The sequence below is a fragment of the Osmerus mordax genome, chromosome 6 (assembly GCF_038355195.1).
Source record: "Osmerus mordax isolate fOsmMor3 chromosome 6, fOsmMor3.pri, whole genome shotgun sequence".
In the NCBI taxonomy this organism is placed as follows: domain Eukaryota; kingdom Metazoa; phylum Chordata; class Actinopteri; order Osmeriformes; family Osmeridae; genus Osmerus; species Osmerus mordax.
Genome location: NC_090055.1, coordinates 17,222,078 through 17,235,128, shown reverse-complemented (window position 1 = coordinate 17,235,128; position 13,051 = coordinate 17,222,078). Strand labels below are relative to the sequence as shown.

Below are 13,051 nucleotides of genomic sequence, written 5' to 3'. Positions count from 1 at the left end.
ACATAAACGCGTTGCAAAAACGAAAGCACGCAAACCAAAAACGCTGCAAATACATAAACGCGTTGCAAAAACGAAAGCACGCAAACCAAAAACGCTGCAAATACATAAACGCGTTGCAAAAACAAAAGCACGCAAACCAAAAACGCTGCCTCCAGAACGGAAGTTGACCAGGCATCTAGGGGGAGCGCTAAGTGGAACAGCTTGATTTTCGGCCCCACGGAGCGAAAGAGAGAGAGCATATGAGAAGTTTGGACCAACATCGAAGTTAAGAGGCGACACAAAAAGGTTAGTATTCATTTTTACATGTGGCCCTCCTCTTTTACAGTTTTTCAAAAGAGCAACTTCGATTTTGGTCCCATTTCCAAAACAAACTTCACATATGTTCTCTCTCTCGCTCCGTGGGGCCGAAAATCAAGCTGTTCCATTTAGCGCTCCCCCTAGAGGCCTGAACAACTTCCGTTGTGAAAACTGGATGCAGTGTTTTTGGTTTGCGTGCTTTTGTTTTTGCAACGCGTTAGTAGACTACTGTTTCCGAAAGTAGATGTAGGCTACTTTTTAATTATATCAGCTCATATTGTACATTACATTTCACATCACAAATTAAAATAGTTATCAGCCTAGCTTTTTTGCTTGTGGTGTTTCTGCAGCTGTCTGCCGTTTTAGGTAAAGCCTAGCTATATCTCCCAGAAGTTAACGAATTAAACTAATGTTCCGCTACAGGTAGTCACGCGTGTTTAGGTAGTCACGCGTGGTTTCGTGACGTTATTGACTGTGGCTGGCAAGTTAGCCACCGTTAGCTTCACTTTCACCACAAAAACTTAACTCAAACCTAAACCGTGCAACGGAACTTAAATCCCAATAGAAGCAACGCAATCGTGACCAAGACGAACTTTTTGACACCGCCGTTGTCTATGTAGTCCAAATATTGACTGATCCTTAAGGGTGGGAAAATAATAATATTAATTATAGCTGCAAGCAGCAATGGCGGATTCCTCCTAACATTGCAAACATTGAAAAATGTATATTCTTCACAAATTGTCACTGTATAGAAAAATCCATGATGTAGACTTACCAATGGGATACCAAATCTGAAATGCAATACCATCAAGATCCACAAGGGCTTTTATTTCAAGCCAAGGAGTGAAGGGAGGGGGCTTGGTGAGCCTACCCATTCCAGAAAGCCTTGTATCTTTGTGTATCAGGGCGTGGCCTGTAGCGTCATCTATGGGTGATATCGGGCCATTTGTGGTGTGGTCATTACTCTTGGCCTACACTATCAATGTTTCTGAATTTTTTGAACTTTTTACCATTGCATACAAAATCGGAAATGCAATACCATCCAGATCCACATGGGCCTTTGCTAAAGACCAATCAATGAGTGGGGGCTTGGTCAGCCCACACTCTCCTGAAATGTTGTGTGTGCGTCTCGCCAAGCTTGCGCGTGTGTCAAGGGAAAGGCTGAGTGTGTGAGAATGTGGAGCACGCGCGCTGAGGAGCAGGGGAGACATTTCATTGGAAATTTCCTTAACAATTAGCCAAGCATGCATTTTTCAAATACTCACCAAAAAACTACTTTTCATCTTACAGTCAACTTTTTCTCAGATTTGTGTACTAAACATTCTCAAGAGTCTTCATATGAACTTTTGATTTAATCAGTGTCAGTTTTTGACCGGCGGATGTGTAAAGCATTATTTTAGCGTTAGCAATAAATTTGATTTGCTTTATATCAATCATTCTTGGAGATATGAAGATGCCTTTGCACATGGTAACATGTTGTAGTGTCTTCCATGTGACATACCAAACCGTGAGTTTGGTGTTGATATCTTAAAGTTTTGCTGAGATTTGACCCAACTTCCTGTTTGGTTGCTTTGTTGGCAAATTTGATTGGCTGTACCAGACAAACGGTTGTGAAAATCAAAAATCTGTTGAATACATGAGTGACGGTTGCTCTGACGATGATGTGGGCCAATTCTGGGGAAGTTTGGACCAGAATTGAATGAGGAGTAGCAAAAAAACGTGTTTTCTTAATCTTTATTATACAGAAAAATCCAATATGGCGGCCGTTATAGGTTCTTGAGGCTTTTTTGTTCCTCATGAGAAATAAGGCATATCTAATGAATTTCATAATTTTGGGACAAATGGGATGCATCTGGCATCACTTTGAAAATGGGCAAATTGGGGCGTGGCTGTAGAGGTTTAAAAGGCTACCTCTGCCTACACTGACATGCACCAACTCAGAGCATTGAGTTTCACATCCTCCTTATTGCACTCACTCTTATTCCCATAGCTATTGTGGTCGCAAACAAGCATAACTACATGTGGCCGACACATCAAAGCACATTTTTTGTCAATTGGAGTCATGGTTCATACGAAGATATTTGTACATTTTCAAAATGTTCACCGTACATGGTGGACTGTATGGGTCACCACTGTATAGTTTCCCATGATAAATAAGGCATGTATAGTTTCCGACATTTTAGAATGATGGGGTGGAAATGCCATCACTTTGAAAATGGACAAGTGGGGCGTGGCCGTAGCGCCTCCTATGGGTAATGGTGGGTCATTTGTAGTGTGGTAGTTACTCATGGCCTATATACTATCAATGTTTCAGGATTTTGAGGACTTTTTCTAAAATGCATTACCATCAAGATCCACAAGGGCCTTCACTTCAAGCCCACAATGTCCTGAAATGCTGTGTGTGCATCTTGCCAAGCTTGCGCGTGTGTCAAGGGAACAGAATGTGTGTGTGAGAATGTGGAGCGCGCGCTGAGGAGCAGAGGGAGAGAGGATTTTTGGAAAAAGAGTTGGACTTTGTCTCGCTTTCGTGGGGCTCTGAACAAATGTGTAAGTCTGTTGGATTCCACAGACAACTGTCTACGACCAACACAAAATTAGCTATCTATTGATCCAAAAATGAAGCATGAAGAATGAAAATTGTGGCAATGCTGGCAAACTAGAAATACTTTTTGAAACTGATTTCGAAGCTCCCCTCCACTCTAAGCGTTTCAGTCAGCACTCTAGGCTCTCACATACACACCCATGTAAATCTCAGAAACGGTTTGAAAAACTCATGAAACATAATCAGTGATATTAAAAAAAGTTGAATAGATATCAAAAAGCTGATTTAAAAAAAATTGTTTAGGGTTTTGTCAACATTTTAAAGTTTAAATGGTGGCTGTAGCTGAAAGATTGAGGAAGAAGGATTTGAAAGTTGAAGAAGTTTAAGAGGATTGAGAGGATTTGAAAAAAAACTCAATTGGAAAACCATGTTAAAAATATTGAAGCAGCATTCCAACAATAATATATATGTGAGAGAACAAAGGTTGTGCTCTTGCCGAAGGCAAGCACACCCAATAAAACTAACAATAGGTTTCCTCCTTACGGAGGAATCCTAATAAGATATATGTGAGAGAACAAAGGTTGTGCCCTTGCCGAAGGCAAAGCACACCCAATAATTGTAATACGTGTTCATTGTCAGATGAATGGGGACAAAAGGCCTGTATCCAAGTGCATTGCTGGATAGTTCTCACTGCAATAACCATCACCATAAAAAAAAGCAAAAGGCTTGCTATGCTTTGCAATTTTATGTGCCACTATGTAGCTTTCCTTAGTTACCGATTCTTGAGTAGAGGTCTGTTTAGTAAAAATATTTTGTTGGGCTTTTAAGTTCGTGGCAAGTTTAGAGGCCTTGCTTGCCTTTTCCTGAGAGGACAGATTGCTAGCGTAGTTAGCATGCTTGCTTGAAAAATGACTGAGATTGTATTCCTTAAAAACTGCAATATTTTCTTGGCATATCAGACAACATTAGTGAAAAAGTATTTTGGTGTCCATTCTTCCTTGAACACACGACATTCAGAGTCCACTTTTCTCTTTTTCGCCGCACTCATTTTTCATGTCAACATCGTCAAGAATGGAGGTGACCGTGAGCGCATTCAGATTGACTGAATGTAGGCCTAATACAAGCAGCTGCCAGGCTACAGCGCCATCTATTGGAGTTTGTTTGTATAGCATGGAAGAAGTAATTTTTAGGCCAAATATAATGACATTTAATTAGTTTTAAAAATGGCTCGTGGGCCGGATTGAAGGGCCCCGCGGGCCGGACCCCGTACTTTGCCCCCCACTGGATTTCCCAGAAAACCTTTGATCTAGAACCAAGGCTGGATTATGGACCCGGAAAATGGGGCCTGGGCCCAGGGGCCTCTGACCATTACGGGCCTCAGGCCCATGAGACAATCTAACATGAATCCAAAATGTAGATAGATTGTGCTTAAATATATGGACCCTTTAGCCAATCAAGTGACCCATGTCTGCACTTTCACCACCTCAACCCTTACCAGAGCCCAAGACTCCACCTAAACTCATACCAGGGCCTCCCAGCTCTGCCTAAACTCATAACAGGGCCTCCCAGCTCTGCCTAAACTCATACCAGGGCCCCCCAGCTCTGCCTAAACTCATACCAGGGCCTCCCAGCTCTGCCTAAACTCATACCAGGGCCTCCCAGCTCTGCCTAAACTCATACCAAGGCCCCCCAGCTCTGCCTAAACTCATACCAGGGCCCCCCAGCTCTGCCTAAACTCATACTAAGGTCCCCTGACTCCATCTAAACTCATACCAGGATATACCGGGTCATAATACAATGGCGTATTAGGGCCATTGGAGGTCTAGGAATCACATCGCTCCACTTGTATGGTCAACCTCATCACACCACAGACGCCGCCACTTGCTAGTATGTAGCCTACTACGCCTGCAGAAATTATACTTTTATTTTGGATTCAGCTATAAGGAAATACCTTTAGCCCATATTAACCAGATTGTCATAAGCATCCGGACTTTGTAGAGACATTGCCTTACATTTACATTTAGTAGACGCTCGTATCCAGAGCGACTTACAGCAAGTACAGGGACATTCCCCCGAGGCAAGTAGGGTGAAGTGCCTTGCCCAAGGACACAACGTCAGTTGGCATGACCGGGAATCGAACTGGCAACCTTCGGATTACTAGCCCGATTCCCTCACCGCTCAGCCACCTGACTCCCTAATTGCCTTGAATTGGACTTATTCAGAAGGAAACAACATAGGACTACTGATCTGGATGAGTAGCTATAGCTTTTGTGCAAATGTGTGACTTCTTTTCTCACATATTTGTGATTTTATAATCTCAGAGAATGATTATTATTTTTCGTTTTTTCTACATACAATGGCCCTAATACGCCATTGTATAGGTTTATGACTATGTTGTGTTCATGTTTGTGAACGTCAGGTGAGTTTTTTGTGGGGGATGGGGGTTACAAACTGTACACCTGTACACCTGTGCCCTGGGGCCTCTTAGTATGTAGATCTGTCTAGAACCCAGTTTGTCAGTAGCTTTCATCCTCAAAAGGAATGATGACTCACAAGATAGTTCAGATAGACCTGTTTCTTGTAAAGATCTTCTGATATATTACAAAACAGGTTTTGGAGTGATATGGACATTCCATTTACTTCATGAATTCCATTATTTTAATTTCAATCCCAAGTGACGTACAAATAGTGTATGTAGAAAGTACAGCAGAAGATCAAGGATCAGAAGTGCAGAGTTCTACATCCTTTAGAGGATAAAGTTAACCCTTTAGAACTAAGTGCCATAGAATTTGGACAAACTCCAAAGGAAATCAGTCTCTTTACCATTGCCTGAACTCTTACGAACTTGTCGTTTGCTACTAGTGTCTATTTCCTCACAATGACTTGATTAACCTTCACCACTAGAGTGCAGACTCCCCTCACCTCTCCAAACAGTAAACATTAATTTAATTATTGATGCATTATGAATAAAGATTCCAGAAAAGACAATGCCATGTTCATGTTTAATTTTAAAATGAATATTAAATATTGTTAATTTTATCTTCAAATTCTTTGTTTTAGCAGTCTATAGTACCAATATAAACTTATAGCCTACTGTACATGTTTTCTTAATCTGAATAAATGTAATGTAATCTCAAAAGTGAGACAATTCAAATAAACTCAAAATTATCGAGTTGTATTGTGCATTTTATAACATGTCTTTAGGAGTCTAAAGCTGGTGTAGTATAGTGTACTGTGTGCAATTGTCTTCTCTATAAAAATAACATAATTATAATCTACTCAAGAGCGCTTAGTCACATTCCTCAAACATCAACTGCTTTCCCAGGCCAAGGTCAATACACCGTTCTGGGGACAACAGTTTTTAAAAGCTATTTCAACTTTGGCCTGGTTACACTGTACTGTAGGCCTATATGTAGACATTTCCAAGTGACATAATTTAAATTTGATTTACCCTTACTGTCTAAAATATCAAGTATTACTATGAAACTATCAGATCCATAAAAAAAAACGGAGAACATTATTTAGGTGTTCTGATATAAACACACAAATTGAAATCAAAGTGGAAATGAGTCCTCAGTAAACCTTGAACACCCTTTTGAATTCATCAGTAGGTAAAGATAAAGAGTAACCTGGGCCAACTCGAGTCTACTGAGATGCAAACCTCAACATTTACCTATTTCATTTGTTTAATGTTTAATTAAGTAAATTAACCCTACATTCAGGGTCACAAAGAGAACAAAAAGGAAACAATTTCCTTCACCGAAACCACCTGTCTGCTTCAGTTTCAGGTGTTGCAACTCTCTCAGTGCGTAAATTGTCAGTGGCACTGTGGGTAATGTAGTCGCTAAACAAACTAAGCTGGTCCTTTAAAGGATATAGCCGCTTTGTTTTGAACTGCTAGTCCCAAAATGCTACTGTTTTCATAGCAAACAGAAGCAACAGTTGTAACGTGAAGGTGTCTGATTTTGTGACACTCCCTTCCCATAACGAAAAAGTTGGTGTAGGATGACTATATGATGATTCAAACTTTATTACAAACGCTTTGAAGTAAAACTGTCAACGTCTTTGGAGTTGTCTGATTAAATGGTGAGTGGAATGGACTTACTTCCTAAGACTTTTTTTCCCGATGATTTTAATCAGTGTAATAGCCGTATTATAGCCACACTATTATAAAATAAATACCACAAACATCTGCTCCGTAGATTCAACAGCCTAATATGTATAATAATTTGTCAACTAAAGAACTGTAAGACCACAAAACAACACGCGTAGTTCGTGGAAAATACTAATCAAGTAATAGTAGAAAATCCAGTATTTGATTTCTCCGCGCACGTTGGACCATTGTTTTATTGTTTATATGTCGGTGTTTGTTTAAGCTCTTCTCACAAAGCTTCGGCAAGCGAGAGAACAAGTGCATCCTGCTGTATTTTAACACGACTGTCAGATTCGACAGGAGAGTTCAACGCAGATTGTGTCCTCGTTACAAGCTGGTTTGAGACACAACTGATTGTTTGGTCGTAGACAAGACGAACCTGTTTTTGTGCAGTGGTGTAAAAAACCACGTTATTAATGACTGACGCACTGTTCTTGTTCATGAATGGGAAGGCTCCCTTTATACAAAGTGACAAAAAACTTCCAATGATACAGGATATTGCTACATATATATCAGTGCTCTGTCAAGGATAACTCCTTTACACAGAGCTGTAGTAGCAGCAGAAATGACAGCACAAAACACTTCCTTTTTAGGAAAGTGGCTGTTGATTCAGAATTAAAATATCTCAGATGGAACTATCCAATTAGACCGGACTAAGGTCTAATCTCAAGTAAAACATATTACATCATCAAATGTGATGTCATAACGTTCTTGTATTGCAATGCTATTACTTTATCAATACTGTAGCCAGTAATAGTGTAGTTAGACTGTGTAACACTACTGTGCATAAAACAATGTTTCCATATTTGCAGATGCAAAGATGGCAGCCGTCAGAGCAAAGTCATTCCGCCGTGCTGGAAGTCTGATGAGGAGCAAATCTGAGGGCACACTAATTGATTTAGATGATAATGGAACACTTAACATCAACAATTTGAACGGTAATACAATTTGCTAAAAAGTGATGTGTGAAATATTGTTACACAAATACGGAAGTCGCCTCAACTTATTTGTAGTCTTAACATTTACATTTGTGAGGTAACTTGCATAAGAGCAATACTTTGATACAAACATTGGATATCTTTTCAGGTAGTTACATTTCACATCATGTGACAAAGCATTCTGAGTGGCCAGTTTTACAGCCAGAGGTAAAGCACAAAACTCAAACAAATCCGTTCTGGAGCAAGTTGTCTGGATCCAACCCATTTCTTGATGACATCGTACACACAGATGAAAACAGTGGCAGTGTATCGATTCTGCAAGAGGATCCATCCGCTCTTTTTGGTGGTGTCCATGATGACACCTTAAGCACATCCTCAGATGAAAGTCGTTCAACCCATTTTCTGGATACCAGACATAAAAGCTCCAACCAGTCTGGTAGGTGGAGAAGTGCCTCGGATATTCTTGATGACCTGGAGAAAAGGGAGACAAAAAGGGAGAGTAGGGATAGTAGCCTCAAAATATCTGGCTCATTCATGAACCCAGATTTTGAGTGGTTAAAGAATGACAGAGAGGCCTACAAAATGGCGTGGTTGAGTCACAGACAATTGACAAGGTCATGCCTGGACCTTGGCCTGATAAGTCAGAGTCCAGGATGGGCCCAGACTCAGGCCGCTGACTCCCAGGTGATCTGCAAGATCGGTCACGCTGGAGGGTCACTGCAGCTACCAGACACTGACATTAGTGTCCATATCCCAGAAGGCCATGTATCCCCTGGGGAGATTCAGGAAATCGTACTGAAAGCCATCTTTGAGCCTCCCCGCGGCCTTAACAACAACTACACGACAACCATGAGTCCTCTTCTGGAAATGAGAGTAAACAACCTCAACACAAAGGAATGCATCACGCTGGAGATGAAAATGGCTGGGGATGTCAAGAAGGACCCTTTGAGTCAGGTCATGACTACTTTCGTGGGACTTGTGTCCCACAAGAGAGAGGGACCTTACCAAAAGGTAAAAGACTGTTACATTTACAAAAACATTATGCAGATGAAGCTGCAGGACTTGAAGTCACACTTCTACGTTATTGTCTGTGCGGAGGCCTCGGTTATCCAGCCCCCTGCTACATCAGTTTGGGATTATCTGGACCGCCACATCAACTTGGCTGTTTACGGCCCAAGGTATATCCATCCTTCCTTCAAAGTCGTCGTAGTTGTCTCTTGCCACGAAAGCATCCCACTGAGACTTCCATTCTCAGACATCCACAGGGGGAGCAGAAATCTTCCACCTCTTGTGCTGCAGCTCTGGGGGAAGCATCAGTTCATGCCAGAGAAAATGGACGACCTGAATATCGCAACCAACATCACTGATTCAAAGTTTGAAATCAAGGATGAGGACAAAAGAAAGGAGGTGAAACAAGGGCTACTCAAGCTGGGCAAGGTTCTTCATCTGCCACTTGAGCTCACCAATGTTGGTAGTGGGATGATTACCTCCTTCAAACTGAACCTCCAGCTACGGGATTCAAACTGTGTGACCCTGACACAGTTCCAGGTCCAATCCCCTGCTGCGGCACCTATTAGGTCAGAGAAGCGAGGCCCTAGACGACCGGACCAGCGGAAGGAGATGGGCAGATCCTTGCCCATCCATGAGGAAGCTATTCAAGAATTCCCTCAATTCCAGTCCAGACCTGTGAACTTGCAGTGGTACGGCGTGGCTCTGAAATCAGTGATCCGTCAGCCACGTGTGGCGTACCTTCTGGAATACTTCAAGGGGGACACGGTGGCCCTCCTGTCCAGGGAGAAGGTGAGGTCAGTGGGCCAGTCGAGGGTGAAGGAATGGTACATCGGTTTTCACCGAGGGAAGACTGGCTTGGTTCACTGCAAAAATGTCAAGCTCATCACTAGAGACCAAGTGATTGACTTCACTGGCATCAACGTGACCACCGATGTGCTTCTGGAAAACATGACACTGCCGTTTAAGAAGCTAACCTACATGTACTCGGCCATCCAGAACCTCGTTACTGAACACATTCCCAGCTGGAGAGGGTTTGCCGACGCCCTGGGTTACTCTAACCTGTCCTTGGATGGGATCACAAGGAGGCATGCTGAAACAGAGGCCGACCGGGTGGCCTGTGTGCTGGAGAAGCTGAAGGAAGATTGCCATGCGGAAAAGAGCCTGAAGAAGTTCCAGCATGAGCTTATGATTGTAAGTACCAAAGTTAAATTGTATTTTTTCTAGGCAAATATTTGACACTTTTGCCTAATGTTGATACCGACTTTGCACACAAACAAGTCAATGTCTTTGACTTGTTTTTTTATGTCCTCCTAGGGTCTGTTGAAGATTGACGCTCAGGCCCTCGTGGCACACTTGATTCAAAACACAGTCATCTTGTCAACAGCAGTGGAGCTTGGTATCAGATGGAGAGAGATTGCTGAGCGATTGGGAAAGCTCACCAGTGCCCAGATAGCTGGCTACGAGGCACCACATCGAGGGAAGGGTGGAGAAGTCAGTGCCCAGGTCAGCTCCCATGACTATAGACCCTTGAAATTATCAATCAATGATACACCTCTAACCTCACTGTTGTCTCAGTTAGTATTCTCTTGTTGATAGTTCTTCATCTGCCTTGTCCCGCAGTCCATGTGGAAACCTGCCTATGACTTCCTGTATTCCTGGAGCCTGCGGTATGGGAAGGGATACAGGGACATGGTCCAGGACCTCCACTTGGCCCTGGACAAGATGAAGAGCCCCGTCACCAAACAGTGGAGGCACCTGACTGGAGCTCTAATTACCGTGAACTGTCTAGAGATTTTCCAAGTCTCTGCATTTCCTAACCCTAGAACTCTGAGGACTTGATGAAAGATCTTAGTATGGCACTAGGTGTCTTGTCACCAATGTTTTTGTTGCAATATGGAATTCTACCATAAAGGAAAACAGTGTTAAGTTATTTAATGCTTTTTTGGTCACATACTTAACATTGATTTTGAAGTCATGACAAGAACCATATAGCAATACTTTCCAATGTATTCAGATACTTGCATTGTACAAAATATTACTGCCCTCCCTTTATATTTCATAGGAAATAGGGACCTGTTACATGCACTATAACTTAGATTCAGATGATCAAACTGTGTCAATGAAGTAAGAAAACATTTATACAGTGTACTCTTAGTCAAAGACTGAAAACAGCTGAAACCAGTTTTGTAATGTTCTGTCTTTTTGGTTTGATAAAATGTGACACAATGCCCTGTTAGTGAAGCAGTTGGACCAGCTTTGACAACACAAACTTTTTAGTTCTTATTGCCTTTTTTGTATTTTATGCTATGTTCCTTAAACCAACTCAACCTATTCACTTAACATTCTTTATCTTAAACATTATCATGAATTTAGAAGCTGTCAAGTATTTATGATAGCTTTGGGTTGTAAACCATGTTTCACGGATGTGTTAAAAATATGAAAAACTTATTAACTGCCAAAAGCAAACCTCAGTGTTTAGAGTGCTGCTGTTTACTCTGTGTCTTAAAGATGCTGTAAAGTGGAATTGAAAATGAGTTTTATGTTCATCACACCACAGAAGAATGTGTTGTTAACTACCAATCCAAATTCGAATGAAAAAAAAACACGACAAGTATGTTAAATTAGGCTTTGAAATTGTGAGAAAATCAGCAGTCTTCTCTGCTTGAGACGGGGGGGGCATGTCGCCTGAAGGAGCTGAAGCTCCGCCCCCTAAAATGTATTGAATTTAGCAAAAACAGCAACACTAGCTAAATCAATTGCAGATATCAGAACAGACCTACCTACAGTCTCTGAGTGTTTTATGTGTTAATTACTTTGTCTTTGCATCGTACCAGCTGAGTAATAGAATGCAACCGTCTGTGATCTGACGTAGATAGTCGCTGTGACGTAGATGGGTTGGGATTTTGCCCCACCTATACAAAATCTGAGCTGAAAACGGGAGAGAAACTGTTCAACGGTCTAACTCCACATTTCAGTGCGACAAAGTTTTCTCTCTTGCACATGCTTTCAGGAACTAATTTCACACATATATAATGTACTGAGAAGCAAATCATGGAATTTGCTTTACAGCATCTTTAAGCCCATCCATTAATTCATACATCACATGTTCTCAGTGTTGTCTTCTCATAAAAAGCATGTGTGCTTAAGCTCTTTGGATGATATTTTGGTACAGGATTGAAATGTATGATAATGTGTCCAGGCAATGTCTGAGAAATTGTATTTGACAATGAAGGTTTGTGAAACTATATTTTCTTCAACCACCTTAAATGTTAGCTCGATGTTTGAAGTTTGAATAAATATGACCCAATATGTAGGCTACAGTATACCTGTTTAGACTGGTCTGTTCTCGTCAGTAATAAAGATAATTGTGAAGCAAAATATGTACATAGAGTATATGCAAACTTAACAGTTAAGGATATTTATAACTTAAAGTCAGTCTATGCTAGTTGGTCTCTATTTCTTGTTTCGTACAGCTTTGAGTTGTACCTACCCTGTGCTAAGCAGCAGGTAGATGATGTCCCACATTGCATTGTGAGAATGTCAATGCACTTTGTTTTGGTCTCAAACTGTCTACATGAATTATTATTAGGACCTTGTTGCTGTCTGCATTGACCTCAATACAGAAGTCTGTCAAAGGAGATGGTTACAAGAGTATTTAAACTTTCTAAAACATATTGCTATTTTGATCACATGAACAGAGAATATTCTCTTGGGTAGACACCTGAAATATCTAATTCACTCTCAGCCCTCCAAATCATTAGTGTTGAACCCGTCCTTGAACCTGTAGACCTGCTTTCTATTTACTTTTCCCAGTTCACTTCGTTTGACTTTCTCCTTCGTGTTGATCTAAGCCAGTTTCAGTGTGCTTATTCCTTATCACTAAACCAACCCTGAGCTCAGGATGATGATTCTGGTTCTTAGACAAAGCAATTCTCCAAAATGGTGACATGACCTATTTATTTGAATCTGAAAGACTGAAACTTAGAGACACCATTGATAACTATTTCATTCATTCATGATTCCTTTGTGATAGTTCTGGATATCCTCAAATGACCAACACAGACATCAGTATTAATGTGGACGGTGCTATCAAGGCATTAAGATACTATA

At 41.2% G+C, this 13,051-nt stretch overlaps 1 protein-coding gene across 1 annotated transcript; it reads left to right on the top strand.

The window, feature by feature from the left end:
* The first annotated feature begins 6,820 nt into the window (after nt 1-6,820).
* macc1 (MET transcriptional regulator MACC1) lies at nt 6,821-12,366 on the top strand. Its single transcript, XM_067238040.1, has 5 exons — nt 6,821-6,925; nt 7,805-7,930; nt 8,079-10,132; nt 10,256-10,444; nt 10,562-12,366. Exons 2-5 carry the CDS (start codon nt 7,813-7,815, stop codon nt 10,778-10,780), a joined length of 2,580 nt encoding a protein of 859 aa, XP_067094141.1. The 5' UTR covers nt 6,821-6,925; nt 7,805-7,812; the 3' UTR covers nt 10,781-12,366.
* The last annotated feature ends 685 nt before the right edge of the window (nt 12,367-13,051 follow it).

What these genes read in the sequence shown, in the direction of transcription:
- macc1 (XM_067238040.1), top strand. Translation starts at nt 7,813, where the DNA reads ATGGCAGCCGTCAGAGCAAAGTCATTCCGCCGTGCTGGAAGTCTGATG. An exon ending in TAACATCAACAATTTGAACG is followed by an intron (nt 7,931 to 8,078) that starts GTAATACAATTT and finishes ATATCTTTTCAG; the next exon opens with GTAGTTACATTTCACATCAT. An exon ending in TCCAGCATGAGCTTATGATT is followed by an intron (nt 10,133 to 10,255) that starts GTAAGTACCAAA and finishes ATGTCCTCCTAG; the next exon opens with GGTCTGTTGAAGATTGACGC.